The following is a 20,599-nucleotide window of genomic DNA, read 5'->3' on the forward strand; positions in this document are numbered from 1 at the left end:
AGCAGTCTTCCATTTTGTTCTTCAATGTTTTTTTTATTTTATAAATTCAAACAAACAAAACGTTGATTTGAAATAGCAAGCAAATTGAATTTATTGTGCCGGTTCCTTTTAATACAGTGTAATTTTAGAGAAATGTCTCGAGCAGTGTTTTCAGCGGGGAAAAAAATGAATACTCCTCCGCGGTCTTAAAGTTTCATTTCATGCAATTTCTTTTCTTTTTTTTCTTGTGCTTCAGTGCATTGCAGTGAGTAGTCAGAGATTAAAATTCAATTTAAATTTCTAAACCTCTTTATCCATCATCTGCGTGCTTTCCCTTTTTATTCCTGACTTGCATCAGATACTGGTTTTCATTTAATCTCCTTTACTCTTTCTTCTTAGAGATTCATTGCAGCATCTTAAAATTGCCGTGACCGTAAACGAGATAAACATGTAGCAGTGTTGTATTCGAGTCCCTACAAGTCTCTGCAAGTCCATCACAAGTCCATCACAAGTCCATCACAAGGCCATTACAAGTCCATTACAAGTCCATCACAAGTCCATCACAAGTCCATCACAAGGCCATTACAAGTCCATCACAAGTCCATCACAAGTCCATCACAAGTCCATCACAAGTCCATCCCAAGTCCATCCCAAGTCCATCCCAGGTCCATCACAAGTCCATCACAAGTCCATTACAAGTCCATCACAAGTCCATCACAAGTCCATCACAAGTCCATCACAAGTCCATCACAAGTCCATCACAAGTCCATCCCAAGTCCATCCCAAGTCCATTACAAGTCCATTACAAGTCCATCACAAGTCCATCACAAGTCCATCACAAGTCCATCACAAGTCCATCACAAGTCCATCACAAGTCCATCACAAGTCCATCACAAGTCCATCACAAGTCCATCACAAGTCCATCACAAGTCCATCACAAGTCCATCACAAGTCCATCACAAGTCCATCACAAGTCCATCACAAGTCCATCACAAGTCCATCACAAATCTTTCAGTCTCAAGTCCAATCACTAGCTATTCAAATGAACTGTTACAAAAGCGTTCTATTGTCATTGTTCATCCAGTTACTTATGACTGGGCTTGTGAAAGGACTTGTGCAAGGACTTGTGGACTCGAATACGACATTGCATGTAGCCCTACAGCCTGTTATTGGTTCAATTACAATATATGCTCAACTGTGTGACATCAAGATTAACCGTGAATTCCCAAAATTCTAATATTGGTAGATAAGGAAAAGTTGGGTCCAATTGCTCAGACATGCTGAGCAGTAAAATATTACTTAGCCCCCCCCCCCCCCAATAAAAATGATGGGAACCAGTTAAAAATGGTATGCATCATGTGGCACTTTGACTGGTACCCCGCTTTTCTCAAGTGAAACTCTTTCCTGCGAACCTATTTTTCGGCATCGACATAAATTGGCTCCCGATATCTTGCGACATTTTTTTGCTCTTCTCTCTCCGGTAATTATTCACAAGATGTTTATTTGAAAGTAGAGACAGTTTTTGGTCAGACTCTTTATGAGTCAAAACAAAAAGGGAAAAATTGGGTTCAGATGTACAAAAAATCCAAAAACTGCAAGATACCTCATCCAGCAAAAATTGAGAAAAACAAACATACAAAGGACGTGATAAAATTGACCAAAATCTGGTAATAGCCAGGTGGAAGTTTAACCACAAGATATTTGAACCTTCACAAGATATGAAGGATGCTCCACTTCGTCAAATACTTAAAAAACAAACAACTCTGTCTCTACCTGTATGTATTTTTTGTCTCCTGATGCTCTGAAGCTTTCATTGAAGTAAAATATTTATCCCTTATGGCGGGGCGGCATGTAAATCTCAACCTTGGAAACCGGTGATGCCGAATACCAACTCTATCATTTTTTATTTAACACTCCCTTGCTCTCTGCAAGTAGACTTGGACGTTTCGATAATTTCCTTTTTTGTCATTGCATACTAACATTGCCATCCTTCTTATCAAACTTACTGACTGCAACTGCACGACAACAATGCCTTTCCAAACGGGATGCTGAGGTTTGGGGGGAGGTACCGGTAGGTTTCCCCTTCCGATCATTTTTTTTTTTTCATGTCTGTGTTTTTTGTTTTTCGTAAAAAGGTGCTCTTCTCACGCTTTTTTGGCCCTGAAAAATTGAAGGTTTTTTTTAATTACTATTTTTTGCTATAAAAGTTATTGCTTTTAATGAAAAATGGAACGAACAAAATTGAATGTGTTTTTTAATTTAAAAAAAAAAGAGTTACTTTTCAAATTTCAAATTATTTGTGGCTCAACATTATTTCAGAAAAAAACTTTTTTGGTACATTACAGGTGCAAAGCAACCAAAAATACAATTCTTCTTTTTCTGCAGAAAAACAAACTTAAAGATAGCAGTTTCTTGGGGGTTTGTTAAAGTAAAACATAAAATTGAATAGACATTAGGAGATTTTTTTTTTTAATTTTGTTGGAGAGCATCTTTAAACCCTTCCAGTTCCATACTTGGGATGTTGCAAGCTGGACCATGCACCTTCAGTTCCTTCACTTGGATCTGTGCTTGTGCCCAAAACATGTGGAGGGTACTGAAAGGGTTTACGGAAATAGTATATCGGCTACTTGTGCTGTTTTGTTGATGATTTTTGTCACATCTTCAAACCTTTGTCTTGAAAGAGGACACCCTGCAAAAACAGAACACCTTCTTTTCCATTTAAAAATGTGCACTTGGTGTATTAATCCAATTTTTTTTTTTAAATATAGTAGTTCATTTTAAAATCGTGGCAACTTTTTTTTTCAAAAGCACACTGTTCACAACTGAAACACTGCACTGGAATTTTATTTTTTCTTTCCAAATGTGGGAATCATTTTCCTTTACTGTTTTAGATTTCTTGGGTTCTTATCAATCTCTCACCATGACTTTGAGAAAGTTGGGTTTTTCATTGCTTGAAGTGACTGTTTCAGTTTTGTGTGTGTGATATGTTCGAGAACTTGCTGGTACTTTAACCATCGTTTTGAAAGTCAGTGAAAATTGCCCGCTGTTGTAAGCATAGTGAACTTCGTTTTGTATCAGTTCAGTTGGATTGTATGATGGCCAACATGGATGTCGTGCCAAGGCAAATGCCTGCATGTAGTTGTTCGGCACGTTGGCAGATTTATGCGACAGTTTTGTCTGGGCATATCTCCACGTGGTTTATGGCATGCTCGTAATTCTGGACTAACTGCACGTTCTTGCCAATTAGTGTCAGTATGTGATGTAACTCGATCTTGTCCGCCAGCTCAGGTTCTTCTGTACCTTCTGTGGTATTTTTCTTTTTAAAATGTTTTCATGTAATCTGTCTGCATGTTGTGAAATTATTATTTTTTTCTAGATTTCAGCACCAGAGCAGTATTTTGTCGACCAAAGCTCCAACTTACTCCCATTGTCAGACTTAAAACAACCTGACACTTTGTTTTAACGATCAAAGTGCGTTAATTGCATCTGTGACAGCATATTTGCACAGCTTCATCACATATCCATTGGCCTCCGTACATGTACCATAGAGGGCGCTGTCTCACTCAACAGACAGTGACAAGAAGCAAGTTCAGTCAAGAACTATTTTGAGCCACAATCCCATCAGCCTTCATGCATATTCAGCCCCGCCTACTGGGTTGGTCTCTTCACTGGTTACTGATAGCAACATGCTTTAGTGCAGTGTACCGCAGGGAACCAGATCAGACAAGTTTTATAGTGACATTTGGCCAAACTACAGTTTATTTGTTATTCATGAATACATGAGACAGTTCACCCATTCCTATTGGTCAAGAGCCTGTCATGTGGGTATTTTTAAACCACTGATAATACACCGGCTGGGGTTAAACATTTCCTGCACCACTGCGTTCTGCGCCACATCGTGCAGTATGCTGCGCGTGTGCTTCAATCTCCATAAAAGGAGAACTTTAGCGCTACGCACGTGAGGCACATACTATAGACATGACCAGAGAGGTGTTTCAAATAGCATGAGGTAAAATTGTTGAACAAAATTGTTGGAAAGTTGTAAAAAAAAAATAGTTGTTTTGACTTTTTGACCAAAACGTATTTATCCATGCCCCTACTAGCTGGTATTAAACATACTTGTTTAAAACCAGCCAAGCACATATTTATTCCCTTGGCAGTTGATTTTTTAATGCAGGCACAACGTGCATCACAAATCAACAGCTACTAGGTAGGTCAACTACTGGTTCTTGATTGAACTTGCTCCAGTTCATTAGGGTGCCAAAAAACGGTCAAGCCTCTTGCTGGGCTGGCACAGTGTACACAACGAATTGCCATCGGCACAAAACGTGCTTTTTACAATTTTTTTCCCATCGATTGATTGAGGTTCTCCTTCAAGGGAAAGTGCACTTTCAAATCATTTGCACATAACATCATTGAGGGACCACAGCGTGCATGGGTTGGACAATCAAAAAAACGTACTTGTGATGTTTTGTGTAGATGTCCCTTGTCCCTTGACATCAGAGAGCAGTAACAGTGTGATGTTCTCCATTTTATGAATAGACCCCTTGCATAGTGCGCCCTCACTGAGGCAGGTTTCGTTATCTAAATGCAGTGATGATGAAAGTACAATGTGTCTACTCACGCTTATCGCAGACGAACTTAGACCTGCCATCAAAGTGAGGTCAGATGCGAGGGGTCTATAGCTACCTGTACATATTCCAACATCGGGTTCTGATAAAATTGTGAACTAGCTTTTTAATTTCTTGGATTTTTGTGGTTGTTGCAGGTGATGAACCATCACTGGGTGGAGGGCAACTGCCATGGCAAGTGCGACCGCTGCAAGAAGTCTATCAAGAGTTACGGGGTGACGGGACTTCACTGTCGCTGGTGTAAAATCATGGTGAGTTCCTTGCTACACTTCCTGTTTTTTATTGCAAATAAGTAGAGTCAGTGACAATTATGGTCATTGGATTATTTTTTCTGATTTATTGACTCCAGAACAGTGAATCAGAAAGAAAAGATGAAATTCATTTTATTGGAAAGTAGGGCTCGATTAAATACAGTAAAGGAAAGGGGAAAAAAACAGGTTGAGGTTTGGAGTACATTCAAATCTAGGACGTTTCTACATTGAAAACTTTCTCTGAAATCAGAATCTCATATATTATCTCATATTACTTCTGTTGCATCTCACACAAGGGTATTATGCTAAGCAACTCTACCTGGTTGCAGAACAAAAATTAGCTCCATCATGTCCATTGCCAGACGGTCCAATTTGCAAAAACACAAATCTTCTGGTGAATTTTGCTAAAGTTTACACAATAGCGTTACTCCACTCAACGCCAACTGTGACTGCGGAAGTTTCACAGCAAGTTATTCAAGTTACGCAGAGTCCATGAACTTTGTGCAGATTATCATGTCAGTGTAGCAACTTGTATAGGCTATCCCGTTGTAATCCACCGATTACAAGTGCCTATTGGCTTAACACTCAAGTTGCGTTAACTTTCGGTTCCATTCGTGCTATGCTACACCGTTTGAAGTACGCATGGTTAAGTTAAGATGACGTCACATTAACGAACCGGATTTAGTAAAAACACAGAATATATTTTCGTTTTTTTTGTATTTTATTTTTGCAGTTACACAATAAATGTGCGTCGTTAGTGAAACCAGAATGCAACATGGGAGAGTTCCGTGACCATATCCTACCCCCAACAGCCATCTGCCCAGCTGTACTGGTGAGTGTCTCTATCCCCATCTGTCTGTCTGTCTCTGTGTCACTGACCCTGGGTTACATGTGCACAGCGGTTGGGTGTGTGTATCAGCCAGTGGACTGACTAGTCAGTATTGTCTCTGTGCATTATCTCTAGAGGGCGCTGTTGTGTGGCAATGGTTCCATCTTGAGCCTTTTTTCAAATGTTGGCTTTGTCTGCAGTTTCTCCTTCGTCTCCGGCTCCAAAAATCATTTGGAAGCTTACAGCATCTGAATCAAGTGGAAATACTCCAAACTTTGGCCTTATTTGGTAGTATCTGATGCTCGTAAAGCAGAACAATTCAAGGACCAAAATTGAGCTAGAGTTCCCCCCCCCCCCCCCCACGCTTCAGTGGGAAAGATTATGTTTTCATACAGAGCCAATATCTGTCTGTTTGTGCGTCCTGTCTTCTTTGAATAGAGCTGTATATCTGTCAGTCAGTCTGATTGTCTTATAGTCTGTCTTCACAAGTTTTCATCAGTGACTCTGGGTCGGTCTCTGAAAATTCAAGGTTTTTTTTGGGGGGGGGTTTACTCGGGAATTCCAGAGTTAAAAATATTGGAAACTCCATTCTCGCAACTTTGAGCAATTCTTCATCTGTTTGTTCTCACGAAAGTCTTTACCATTACAGCCATCTTGATATGCATTTATACGCTGCGCACTTAACAATATTGACGCCTTTTTCCTACTCTTGAGAAATGGCTGTGATGTCATGCATTTCCTCGCCAACCATTTCAGACTCTTCTGGGCTCAAACACATCTCCACACTTTTATCCCCTAACAACAGACTTTTTCAAACTGTTGAGAGTCAGTCACGATATGGCCTTTCTTAATTTGCATGACTCAATCTTACATCACGCCACTTTTATCTAAAACATTGCATCCTCACTGAGCCTAGGATATTTCTGAGATCATCTTGAGTTTTGTTTTTCCGCCATGCTCATGAATGTCACATTTATTCTCTTCCCTCTTTTCTCTCTTCCCACCAATCACCCCCAAATCGCTCTCCTACTTTCAAATTTTCGATATCTGGACTCCTTCCCCCACCCCTCGTGTTGTTTGCTGTACGCCCATACGATTTGGACATTATTCTGTCGCCTCCCCTCCTTTCATGTGCCCGTCAATTGTAAACAATCCTTCATAACCCAAATTTTAATTTAACCCATCCTGCCACTTTCCATATCTGCCGTGATTCATCTATCTGCCTCACCCTCCCCTGTCCGAACCCCCCGCCTTCACTATTCCTTCCCTCAATCTTACCCTCCCAAAATACTCCCCTACTTCTATTCTCCCCCACCCCTTCTTTAATTTAATCTTACCTTACTTTGTTCCCCGTCTGTCTAACCTCTTACCCCTCACTAACCTCCCTTCTCCCCAACCCCAACAACTCCCCCCCCCCCAACAACTCTCCCCCCCCCCCTCTTCACCCTCCACCATCCTCAACCCATCTCTCACTACCTCAACCCACCATTACCCTCTTGTCATCCTCACCATCTCTGATCCACAATCTCTTGCTTGATGATGCATCCCTCTCCTCTGTCTTTCTTATCACCGCCTCCCTACCCTCCTCCATCTCCATCCACCACATTTTCAGGGACGGGTAAATTCTGTACGCAAATCCACCCATGGCAAGTCTGCATCGGCCAATATAGAGGTAAGATGCGAGCCCCCAATGCACCCAGGATCACAAATTGATTCATCAAATCTACCAGTCGACTGCTCACTTACAGGGACTACTGTTTAGCTTTTCTTGGAACAGTGGTACCATAGCTTTGCCTTGAGTACTTTCTTAATTTTGTTACTCAGAAAAATTATGGCCAACCTTTAAAAGAAAACTGTAAGAAAAGATGTATTATTTTCCACCTCATTATTCAAATGAGGTACAGATAACACTCATGTTCATTTAAGAAACCCCCACTTTAAAAAAAAGAAAAGAAGAGGCTTCACAGTGATTACTAAAAGGCCAACAGGCATTTCAAAATCTTGGTTTACCAAAACCAGAGGCATATCTCCACGAAGCTTGTTCACTTTCATCATTGGACTCATTATGCAATGTTGTCAAGAATACTTCCAGTGAAATTTAAAGATACAGGGGAAAAAATGTCCAATTGAGTCACGTGTAATTCCAAGCAAAACGCAAATAATTACTGTTAGTCGGGACTGACAAAGACGCCTCTTGGTAAAACAGATGTGGTTCGAACCAAGGAAGATGGACCAAATTTAAAAAAAATATGGAACATTTTTGCCATGGCACTTGACATGAAATGAACTTATTCTTCCATTTTTCCAGGAGAGGAGAAGTACCCTAACCCCTAAAGACAGCAACACATCTGAGGATGTAGAAGGACCAAGAAAGCTGGTGACGAGGACAGACTCCATGTCCATGGAAGGACAGGGCCTGCAGGTAGGGTACCAGACCTTTGATTTGTCTGATAACCACTCAAAAATGGTTTTTATTGTGCACAATTCAAAATTGAGTGATCTTTTTTTTTTTTTGACTTACAGATCACGCCTCTCCCTGGCTCCCACCCCTTAGTCGTTTTTATCAACCCCAAGAGTGGCGGTCGGCAGGGAGAACGCATCATGCGTAAATTCCAGTATCTCCTGAACCCTCGTCAGGTCTATGACCTCAGCAAAGGGGGACCCATGCCGGGGTAAGTCCAAGCAGCAACTTGAGAGAGCAAGCTCGGTCAGGGCCCATTTGGTTTTTGATGATTTGTGGATAGGAGAGGTGCCTTGTTCCTAAATGAGTTCCTCGTGCCTTAACAGAAATTTACGAAAACAGCAGACATGCTGTAACTGAATCAGATGTGATATCTTTGTGTGTCTCTCTGCAGCATGAAGTTTTTCAAAGACGTGAAGAATTTCCGCGTGCTGTGCTGTGGAGGGGACGGCACAGTAGGCTGGGTGCTAGATTGCATTGGTAAGAATATTAAAGTAATCCTGTCTGTTTCCAAAAAATCTTAAAAACCAAAACATTATCCTTGGCATGCACATTCTTGTGAAAACTTATACCTCTGTGTTATTTCTTTGATACCCTCAGATAAGTTGGGCTTTGATCCGCGTCCACCCGTGGCCATTCTTCCCCTGGGAACAGGCAACGACCTTGCCAGATGTCTCAACTGGGGAGGAGGTAAGCATGATTCTAGTGGTTCCCTTTTCTTTTTTGCATTGAGGCTGGTTCATGCAAAAGCGAAAGCTAATGCGAACGCAAACTCATGATGCCACAGACAATTTGCAAAAGTTGAACACATCTCAACTCTGGCGACTATCGAAGTAAGGTTTGGTTGCGTCAAATTGGGTCGACATTTGCATTCGCATATGAACTGGGCTTTGGAAGTATAACGTAACCCAGAATTAAAACACATAGCTTCTTGTTAAATAAAACCTATGAACTGACAGTCCGTTACGAAAAAAAAATCAAATTTCGCAAAGAGCATGTCGAGAGCAGCTTTCTATTCTGTTGTTGGCTTGTTGGTAGGATTTGAGATAACCCATGATATTTTGATTGTCTACCTTCCCAGGCTATGATGGAGGCAGCCTTACTAGAACCCTACATGATATGCAGAGTGCTGAGAACACCTTCCTAGATCGCTGGCACATTGAGTTCAGCACGACCAGCACCGACGAACAAGGAGACCCTGTGCCGTACAATATCATCAATAATTACTTCTCAATAGGAGTTGTGAGTTGCTGGAATTTTGGATTGGAATTTCCAGCCTACCCCCCTCCCCCCTTTTCCACCTAATTCCCCCCTCCCACCGCAACATTTCCACCCCACCAAACTTCAGTCCACAATGTGACCCCACTTGCCATTATGCAACTCATATCCAAACGCATCCTCCTGAAAACTATTTTTCAATGATTCTTTTCCAAAAAAATTCAAAACATTTTTAACCATTCCAAAAATGAATTTAAAAAAACTGAACAGTGTCCATTGTTTAAAGTGAAACTTCTCAGAGATTTACACTGTTGTTTCACAAACAGTCTTCACTTTTGATAAATTTTGAAAATTACTTTTTGTTGGAAAGAGAAGACATATTTCAAACTGATTAATATTTTTATTTGGCAATGTGTTTGATTGTCCCTCCCAGTGGTCTCCCCTAACTCTCCCGTTGTAACCATTGAGGGGGTACTTGTACCGGGGGTATACGGAGGTTATACACCTAATGCTATATTTCTCATGGATTCCAACCCTTAGGATGCCTCTATTGCCCACCGGTTCCACACTATGAGGGAGAAACACCCCGAGCGCTTCAACAGCCGCATGAAGAATAAACTCTGGTACTTTGAGTTCGGCACCTCGGAAACATTCGCAGCGACTTGCAAGAACCTGCACGAGGACATTGATATCATGGTAAGAATGCTTTAATACGCAAGGCGAATCCAACTTTTCAAGCTATCCTCCTTTAGAACATTGCAAACTTGGAGGAATTCAATTATAGGAAGGATTAACAGATAATCTTACAAGTGGGCCTACTCAAAGAAAATTAATGAATCATGTTTGGTTAAGACTCTGGCGCATAAAAAAATATCTTCATAACTATGAAAGGAGTGCATCTGAACATGTGCATACAGAGGCAGTAATGCTAAAGTGTCTAAACAGTAAAGAATTTGTGCATTTACTGCAGAGCGGTGGTTTGCTTTTCAGGTTTTACTGGAACCCATTTGCATAACGGTCTGGTAACTGTGATTTTATACACAACAATGAAATATGGAACCAATTTTTTGCCATGGATGTTTTGGGTACCTGCAGAGGGCACGATTATGAATAAGTTTCATTTTCCCCCGAACCCCATAACATGGCATTTCAATCTGTTTTGCTAACCTACTGTCCCTTTTCACCCCCCCCCCTCCAGTGTGACGGTGTCTCCCTAGACCTTGCCAATGGCCCCTCCCTGGAAGGCATCGCCGTCCTCAACATCCCCAGCATCTACGGTGGATCCAACCTCTGGGGCGACACGCCCAGCGGCAAGAAACGCAAACGCCTCGCCAAGAAGGCGCAGAAGAGACGAGAGAGTGAAGGTCACTCGGCCGTGGGTGCCACCCATGACATGGACCTCACCTTTGCCAAGCAGTGTAAGTCTACCAGGTCTGTCAATCCCAGGGACTTTGGCATAAATCTGTGGCATCAACTCGTGAAATGATGCTGAAAAAATCCTAGACATTGCAAATTCGAAAACATACTTTTGGGGTGGGGGGGGGGAGGAGACCATTTTAAACAGGGAAGCACTGTTCATGATAGCACCTTTCGGGAATGCTGGCCTATGCAAGCTGTATGTCCATAATGGTAGTTTTTATTGTTATTTTTTAAAAACACTTAACCCTAACTCCCTGGGGGTGTGCGAAATCGTATTAAAATTGGAGGATTCAGGACTGTTAAACGTACCAGTGTGGTGTATTTTCCTTGTTTTTACTTACAAGTTCTTTAACATCCACAATAAAGTTTTGTTGCGTATAAAAGTCTAGGTTGGGGATGGTCAAATGACCCACCGAACCCTGTCATAAATAGGAATCAATACATTCCCCCTCCCACTTTTTGACCAGATGTAGGACTAAAAAAAAATACCTCACCTCATGAAAAAAGGAGTGTTCGACCCCAGCAGTTGTCATTCACCCCCCCCCCCTTATTGTTATGCACAATAGGCCTGGATTTGAAGTGAATGGCAGGTAAACGGATATTGATTCTATGAACTCAGTGCACTGTGAGTGACATTAAAGAAAATACATCCTGTAGTTACACACCCCTCCAGATTGCATCAAGCGAAGTACCCTCCTTGAATCGCCTAAGACATGCTGTGGCTATAATCTGAGCATAAGGGTCAATGACCTGCAGAACATTCAACCCATCTTGTTTGTCTGCATTCAGTACATATGTACATAATGATTTGCAACTGTTCTTCACATGTTTGCTATGCTCTATAGTGCTACGCAGCATCCTCACATTTGATACACATAAACCCTGTTGGGTAACTAGGGTGTGAAGAATTTCTTGCCTGTGTGTGTATTCCTGGGTTAATGCCATGAGAAGTTGATTATAGATAACCCTGTGCATTAAGATTGTTGCTTCTGGAGCAAAACAATGGAAATGTAACATTGTCAGCTCATATAGGATCGCCCAAGTGTTCTTGTTTTCTTAATGGACGGACTAGACAATAGTCGTAGGATCAAGTTTCGACTTTGTCATAATTGTTTTTACAGAAGTAATGCTCTCCCACCAGTTTATGTGCAGAGTTCCATCAACAGAGTTGATTTCAAAATACTCTAATAAAAAGTTATCAAAGTTAACATTTTTTCTCTTTTTCTGTTAGATGTATTAAAGGGAATGTACATCATTGGTTTTTGATGTAATTTTGAGATATGAACTATTTGAGGGGTTAGTATATATAGATCAAATATTGTTACACTGACATTTTTGAAGTTTTGTGTTCGAAAAGGTTGGAAAAACAAAAACGTTCAAGTAGTCTGGTTCCCTGACTCCACAAAAGATAAAATGGATCAATTTATAGATGATGGAAAATTTTAAGGCACGGGAACCAGTCTAGCTGGCCTGCACCCGTTCATGAAACATGTAACCAATAGCAAACAAAATTTGGACTGATATAATGGTTAATTAGAGCAGTAGTTGAAAAATAGTTAGGTTTTCCCAACGCTGGTCGGCCGACCACTGTTGGAAATGTATACAAAAATACCATTTTCTTGAAAATGACTTCACACCAGGTGCCATAATTTTACAAGATGCTTGAGACTGTCATTTACCAACATCCTAGTAAGGTATTTCGTAAAAACTTGGTAGTTTTATTTTTCGATGTTTGCAAATGTTGTATATTCCCTTTAATAACCCTATGAGCCTGCCCCTCCCATTCTCTTAAAGACAGTAATAATTTTAAGACAGTATAAGTCGCATCCTAAGTACTGGTACAGCCATGGAGGAACTATTTTCACAAATCAAACCCAGAACCAAAGGTTATTGCCCTCCAGATTGTGGAACATGTTGTCTTTACTTTGTATAAACACTGGCTTAGGAATTCTATTGATTGGGGAGTAGGCCTCACAAATAGACCACCTCATGTGGAAAATTAGAGAATCCTTACACTCAATTGGTTTAACTGGGACCCACAATAAGATGGGATGCACCCTTGCTGGCCAGAGTCGTTGTGAATTGAGGTGGGTTTGGTTGAAAGGACTTAATGTTGTTGATGTGGTTTTTGCTGATGGGCTGGCCTGGTTGGGACCACTGTGTTTGTTACTTTCAGTGACGCTAATTAAATCATGTGGTACTGCTTACGTGGGTTTTGAATTTTGTCTCGTTTGTGGCAAGTAACAATCTGAACAACCTGCCGTCATAAATCCCATGTTCATTCTACCGTAAATTTGGTAAACATCCATCATGTACACGTGAGGGCCCCTTTATGGACAAACAAGACTGTACGCATAATGTGGAACATACAGGACCTGGCAGGCTGGTAAAGCTGAACCATACCAGTCTATAAAGTCAAACACTTAGAAATGGCAAACAAATCAGAATGGCTTTCGGTCTACGCACTGTGCCAGGCCTATCCCATTAATTGATGTCACAGGGAAACCTATACGATAGCGCTGCCTGAACGTGAAGGGCAAAAGCCGATATTCAATGTGCATCTCCCTGATGCAAACACACCATCAGTTACACCTGTGTTGCTTAGCTGCTTGCTGAGCATGGTCCTATTCTTAAACTATTATTTTATCCCTTGTCTCAGTGGGCCAGAGACAAAAACAATTAAGCCAGAGCTGGAGACAAAATCTAGATTTGAGAAATGAAACCAGGACAAAGTTGCTGAAGTTTTTTTTTCTTCAAAGGACATGTGAAGTCATTTCTGGTGTATCTGACCATTTTGGGGTTTTGGGATTTTTCTGAATTAGTAGCTATACATTTACAACACCCTAAAATATATGTATAGAAATTTACAAAAAGCATTCAATACGCATTTTCTCATAATTGGGTTATCAGGCTTTTATCACTTAATCCTTCTCCTAGGGGTGATAGGGTCATGGTACTTATAAAAATCATATATCATTTTGAAGCTGAAACACTCAGGAATTTGAAAAATGCCAAAGCCTAAAAAAACAACATTTGTCAACTTTGTCCGAGTTTTGTGGGCAGTTCAAAAATAACTAAAGGAATGGAAATAAATATCATTTGGTAATAATTGTCTGTTTTTGTGTTTTGGTCTTCTTTCTTTCAGCCATCGGTGACAAACTAATTGAGGTCATTGGTCTTGAGAGTGCCCTCCATGCTGGCCAGGTCAAGGCTGGTATCCGTTCCTCCGGTCGCCGGCTAGCTCAGTGCTCCACGGTGACCATCCGTATCCTGAAACGATTCCCCATGCAGATAGACGGCGAACCCTGGCTACAACCACCTTGCACTGTACGTTGTCTTGTTGAATTTGTAATAAAAAAGAATACCTTGCGTTAATGAACAGTGAAGTAAACAGTGTGTGTGAATGAAAGAAGTCTTAATTGGTGACCCATATGGAAGTCATGTGATCACAAAGTAAGTTTTACATAGCAGTTGTCCGTACGGGACTTCTCAGTGACGTAAAACTAACAGCGTAAATCTTCTGCAATCCAGTTGGCCCTGTAAAACTTACTGCTGCCGAGCATAAAACTTATTATAAATGATCCACAATTTGGGAAGTATACCAGCTGTCCGCACTGGACTTAATTTGGTTCAGTTGACAGTCATAAGTTTTACACACAAAAAGTCCAATGCGAACATGGCTTGAATTTGTTTTCAACATTTTCCTCGTAGCTCAATCCCTCTGGGTTTTTTTTTCTTGATCTTCATCCAATCACAGATTGCGATCACGCACAAGAACAGTACCCCTATGCTGATTGGCCCCCCACCCAAGAAGAGCTTTCCTGGTCTGCGGAACCTCTTCTCTCGACCCAGCATATCGGAAGAGGATCCCAGCGACATACGCATCTAGCGACGCCGACATCGTCGACAAATGACCGATGTAACGGAACGTGTAGTTGACGACAGTGACATCCTACGTGCATACTGTATATATATCAGCCAGAGCAAGGCAAGACATCAACTACGTTATACGGTCAGACAATGAAACAAACAAATCTTGACAGCCAACAATGAGAACAGTTGTTTATATGTTTTTGAGCAATCTGGGTGAAAGATGACAAAAACATTTTTAAAAGGGTTAACAATTTGATTTGATAAATAACTCAGAGGAGTCCATTTTATTGAGCTGCCATTTTTCAAGCCAAACTGCTAAGCGTATATTTTTTTCTTAGCACACTCCACTGGTACCCGGTCAATACTGTGTATAATTTACGTATTGCCTTTGGCCGGTTTACCACTTGTCTGCTAAGGAAAGATACTTGCTTAACAAGTACTTCCTGCCGATATCAGCTTAATCAAATTGACACCTGGGAAGGCAGACTGTTTTTTTTCTCTTTTTTTTTCAAATGACTTTTTTTATGTTCTAAAAGGAATTTCAATTTACGTAGCCTTATTGTAAATTGTACATCACAAGAGAAGTATGAAATGAAAAGTGTACCTTGAAAGCAAGTACAAGAAAGTAGGGGCGTATCTTAAGTAACATTTTTAATTTGTTTTACGGTTTATTACTTCCATTACAAAGGAGTATTTTGCTATTTTCTGGAATCAGTATTTTCTTCTCTTTGTTTTAGGTTAGACATTTGTAAGGCTTTTCCGTTCATAGGGGAAAAAACACCTTGTTCGGGTAAATGCAAAAAAAATCCACAACATTTGCAAGATGAGTGGCTGGACCACAGTTCCTTTTAGTGGCAAAGTTTGCTTTCGATAGTTGGCAGGAAAAATAAATCGTGGCGGTGGAGATGGCACCGTCTCTGCTCCAAATGCCCAAAATGCTTCACCTTGTTTTAAGGAATATTTTCAGCAAAAAAATTAAAAACATTCCCAATGTCGCAAATCCATGATCTCATATAACCTTGTGATGAGAACTTTTGATAACTCGAAATTGTTTCTCCTCTTTTGCAATATAACTGTCAACTGGCAAAGCTATATTTAAACTCTGCCTCACGAGTGGTCGTGTAGTGCATGATGACTTCTGTTATTGTCCTAGAAATGTTCTAACTTTGCCACATTCTCCCCGTACCATATGTTTGCTGCCACCACTTGGTCGAATCCGAACAATGTTATTTACCAGCTATAAATTGAAGTGCATGTATACTGTGCCGTCTTTGCCTCATTTGTCTGTTTTCTAACTCGACCACAAATCCAAATATTTCATTTTCAGTTAGCTCTGTGCATCCCTTTTCTCTGTTTAAGAAATTTCTGTAAAAAAAAAAATTAAAATTAACTATATTATAATTGAATAAGTCTATTTTTTACTAATGTGTTTCTCCGGGTGTAAATAAACTTGGTGTATGAAGATTTTATTTTGTAATGGTTTCTGGGGGTTAGGAATTTTGGTGGTTGATGGGTGAGTTTGTGTTTGCCTTATGACTAAATTTGAATTTACATGGAGGCTGACAAACTACATTGTTTAAATTGTTTTTTATATGTTGAGTGGCTGGACACTTTCCAAAGTGCTTAGACATTTGAGGTTTGACAGAAAATTCTCCGGTCAAAAATCCGTCAGTTGCCAAGTCGAGCTCTTTTTAATTTAAGTCGTACCAGCCTTTACTGTCCACCTGGCCACTAAACTTCTCTTCTATTTGATGGCCTTAACGATACTTTCCAAATCTGTTGGGTGACCTTGCACAATGTCCACCAGTGTCTGTCGCCAGTTACTTAGTCCCTTCACTTCATTTGGCCGGCAACAAGTGTGCAGAGTACATCACGCAGTCTCATTTAATGGTCATTGATTGATTTGCTGGCCAGCAGTTTGGTCCAGTTAAAAACGATGGCCACAGATTAGGTGGCCAGCACTTTCAGCCAAGAGTGGCCAAGAATTGTTACCGCCAATCTGTAACTTCGCAATGACTACAGCGTGGTTGGTGCTGATATTTTTGTGGTGGCCTGTACTTTTGTCTGGTCAAAATGTTGGCCAAAGAGGGTTTACACAGATCAGTTACTTCTCCACCGGTAGTCGTTATTTTCCCTCTACCTATCTGGCAGCCAACACGCTGAACCAGTGGCCATTCCTTTCCATCAGTCTTTAACTTGACCAATTTTGTTTAGTACCTGGGCTCAATTTCATAGCACTGCTAGAGCCTCTGTCTATTTCATGGAGACCGTTCTGGCAGTAAGCGCAGCAAAAGGTACGCTTACCTCAGAGGACAAAGCTACTTACTTTGTGACACATAACAGCAGTAAACGCCATGTGGGTGTGACCGTTCACGCATCTTTCCTGCTAACTGTTAAGCAGCGCCATGAAATTGACCCCTGGTTGCTAACTTATTTACTGGTGTATACTTGAGAACCTTGCCAATATAGAACCCAAAATTTGGTGAATTGTCAACACTCACCACGTTGCAGTTCCAGTAAATCTTTCTGTGGTTATATTTAATAATGGTCTGGGTGGAAACCAAGAATAGTTTAAGTGAATCAGTTGATTGGTGTAAGTGTATCTCATGCGAAGGATCAGTCTAAATGCTAATTATTTTTCTCATTTTAAATTTAATGTATTCTTGTGTATAGGTTTAGTCTTCTGCTTTGCCAACATTCATACATTTTTGTTACCTGCTTTAGAGAATTTTTGTCCAATTTTTTTCATGTCAGCAAAATTGTGAGGATTTTGGGTTTTTTTTAGTTTGGTTTACATTATTAAGCATTTACTCCCACCACTGAATAATAAAGTTATTAAAGGCACATCAATGCATACAAACATTGAATGTATTAATCTTTAATGTGATTTATAAAGTGCTCAAAAAAGATGTTAGCAAAAGTGTTACCCACTTAAATGCATATCATATTAAAGGTTTTCGTTTTTAGTATTTTACTTTAGAGTAAACTCGTACACAGAATCTGAGCAGGTATCAAGTGCTAATATATTCATTAGTTATTTGAAAAAAAATATACTTTGCATTTCTTTGGATTGCATTATTGTTAAAAATCCACTGATTTTCAGTTGGAATGGTGACAAAATTTCGTGAGGACACCAGACCCAAAGTTCAATTGTGCAGCTCAAGGGAGGAGCTTCGATTTACTGCCCACTACGAGAGTCTCTGCCATTTTTCAATTGATTTTTACTTGATGTATAAAAGCATGGCATTAATTTGATAGAATGAGGGGTGTTTTCTAATCTAAGAGATTCATTAATTCCTTACTTTAAGCATATTGTCTTTCATTCAAATTTTATCTTGCATAATCATGCATTTACATGTATATGTAATGGTAGTCCCTGATGACTTTAGACACTAACTACGTGTTCAAAAGAAATTTATATGACAGTACAGTGTAGAACTATGCATTTTGCCATATTAATTAACTTGTATTTGAATATAAACTTTACTATTAACATATCCTCTACATATACTGACAAGTTCATTGTGGTTTTAATATTTAACATGGTTATCGTTTATAGAAGTTTTTCAAGCACTTGTTTCAAAATGGAGGTAAGAAGTTGTCTTAGTGATTGTGTTTTCCGGAGCATTTTATTTTATTTGGCCTCATATACATGTCACTTCGGGCAGCTGTATGTAGTCTGTGTAGTTTACTGAAATACAGGTGTATTATGTTTTAATATTTCAGTGAGTAGCATGTAGATGCATGCATTATGTTCAGTTGATTTCCCATTCAGCAATATAGAATATACCAATGGACTCCATGGACAGACACAAAGAGGGCGCTGTGTGCTTAGGGCACGTTGACATAGCCAAATCACTGTGTGTTTTGTAGCAGCATTTTATGGGAGCTAATAGGCTAATTCCGGTTTCCTTTTGGTTTTGACTTCAAAAGGCGAGGTGGGGACCAGTTTAAAAGTACATTAGTAAGCAGGAGGTCGTGGGTTCGAGTCCCACCGAGTAAGCTCGTGAATTTTTCTCGTGATCCCTCGGACAACACTGACTAAGGGCAAAACCCAACAAAAAAAGAAAAGTTTAAAAGTCAGACTTCACTTATTTTAATCACAGGATAAAAATATAAATGCTTCACACTGACAGTTATAATTTACATTTTCATCTGAGAGTTTACGTTCACGGAGTCCATATTTTGTAAAGTTTGGCTTTTTTGAAACCCTGTTGCATATCTTATCGGCTGTTATTTTGAATCTTTTGTTTTGGTGTTAGACGAGCCATAGCAAGTCTTGATCAGTAACACTTTTTTTACTTTAGATCATAAATTTCACAGGGTTATTGTACTGAGATTTTTTATTACCCAACATTGTTTAGATTGTTTAACCAGTGCTTGCTGTTTTATGATTTGTGAGACATGATTTGTGTATCTTTTCATATGCACCTTGAGAAGAAAAAAAATGGCCTTTACGGTTATTATTTGAAGATTAAAAAAAAATATTTTAACATTTTTAACAGATCCATAATCAGGTGATACGAAATGTAAAAGCTTAGATCAGTTTACTCTATGATGAATGTTGTAAAATGCGATTTTAAAAAGAAAAATCTAGAATGTAGACTAGAAAGTGTCGAGTGCTTTGAATAGCTCAGAGATTATGGTTACAAAGTTTTGATTTTTGTCCATTTCCTGAAAACCGGTCTTCATTTCGGGGCACATCAGGCATCTGAGTATTGTTGGGAGAGAAAAATGTTATGAGCATCACCACACGTCAAAATCTTGATTTCTTTTTTTTTATGACGTTGAATAGCTGAATTTAAGTTTGGGATGTGTAGTGTGTAGGATTTGTGATTATGATATTATTTCCTCATTTGTCTGTTTGATTATTCTCTTGAGGGTAAACGCCAGATGTGTAAATATTCAAATTGTCCTGATCTTTTACTTTGGTCAAAATAGAAAATCTTTATTAAACAGAATTAACATGTACAGGAATAATGTAAATTACAGAACTATGGTGTTTATAAAAAAAAAAAGATTTTGCTGGGGTTTATGAAGGGTAGCTGTTTACGCTGAAATTATTTTCAAGTAACTTATTGGTTTAAGTATGGTAGACAAAAAAAATCTTGTTTAAAATTCACTTTATTTTTTAACAAAATTGGTTTAATTGGAATTAAAGCAGCTTAGAATATAGATGAATGTGAATGTTTTAAAGGAACAGTATATACACTGAATCAACAGATTTTTTTTTATTGGTCGTATTATTAGCATCAATAATACAATGTTATTAACCCGTACAGTATTTCATCCAAAACTTAATACAGTGCATATCTTGTTGCTTTAAAACAATCCAATTTAAGATGCCTAATCGTAGACGCTGTGGAGTAGAAGTTATTGTGAGGGAGATATGGTGTTGGAACGGCTTCTTTATTGAAAATAAACACTTTTGGGGGAAGCAATTTGCTCATTTTATGTTACGTTTGTTGTGTTCGCACCTCTGGGTGCATTGTTTAGAGATGTCACACGTTTTTGCCCCTTTCATAAAACTCAACCCCTGTGTCGATGAACCTCAAATTCACCCAGTTAGATATTGGTTCTATTACCACAACAGACTTCTGTCAAGAACTTTAAGATTTGAAACTCATAACGGTGATCTCCAGAAATTTAGCGAAAGATCAGGGAGGGGGTTGCCCATCGTTGCGCACTGAAATCCAAGAATTTCTGTTTAAGTACGAATTACGGATATTGTAAACCATTATTTTTTCCACTCTACTTTTTTTATTTTACAAGTCCATGTTTGTCAGAAAAAAATCCTTTTTGGGGGCCATATTCAAAGTGTTAAAGTTCTTTTCCCCCTGTTTTTAAATTATGTTTATTATTTTGTTTTTTGGAAACGAAAGCGACAGCCCCCTGTATTTGTGTTTCGTTAAAAGGGGGTTTCAGTAATGAACTGGCC

General features: G+C 39.5%; 1 protein-coding gene across 7 annotated transcripts in view; it reads left to right on the forward strand.

Annotated features, from left to right (window-relative positions):
- Positions 1-20,120, forward strand: part of LOC119729823 (diacylglycerol kinase beta-like) — a 64,276-nt gene extending 44,156 nt beyond the window's left edge. For 4 of the 7 annotated variants that reach the window (XM_038202612.1, XM_038202614.1, XM_038202619.1 and 1 more), the window contains exons 11-23: positions 1,988-2,050; positions 4,748-4,861; positions 5,595-5,693; positions 7,303-7,362; positions 7,999-8,112; positions 8,214-8,362; positions 8,546-8,631; positions 8,752-8,841; positions 9,233-9,393; positions 9,910-10,065; positions 10,568-10,787; positions 13,934-14,115; positions 14,546-20,120. In XM_038202612.1, coding sequence (XP_038058540.1) covers positions 1,988-2,050; positions 4,748-4,861; positions 5,595-5,693; positions 7,303-7,362; positions 7,999-8,112; positions 8,214-8,362; positions 8,546-8,631; positions 8,752-8,841; positions 9,233-9,393; positions 9,910-10,065; positions 10,568-10,787; positions 13,934-14,115; positions 14,546-14,677 — 1,626 coding nt within the window. In that variant the 3' untranslated portion in view covers positions 14,678-20,120. The remainder of the gene's footprint in view (positions 1-1,987; positions 2,051-4,747; positions 4,862-5,594; positions 5,694-7,302; positions 7,363-7,998; positions 8,113-8,213; positions 8,363-8,545; positions 8,632-8,751; positions 8,842-9,232; positions 9,394-9,909; positions 10,066-10,567; positions 10,788-13,933; positions 14,116-14,545) is intronic. The other 3 variants (XM_038202615.1, XM_038202616.1, XM_038202618.1) reach the window with 3 other exon arrangements.
- The last annotated feature ends 479 nt before the right edge of the window (positions 20,121-20,599 follow it).

Source organism: Patiria miniata, unplaced genomic scaffold, assembly GCF_015706575.1.
Source record: "Patiria miniata isolate m_02_andy unplaced genomic scaffold, ASM1570657v1 HiC_scaffold_21, whole genome shotgun sequence".
In the NCBI taxonomy this organism is placed as follows: Eukaryota; Metazoa; Echinodermata; class Asteroidea; order Valvatida; family Asterinidae; genus Patiria; species Patiria miniata.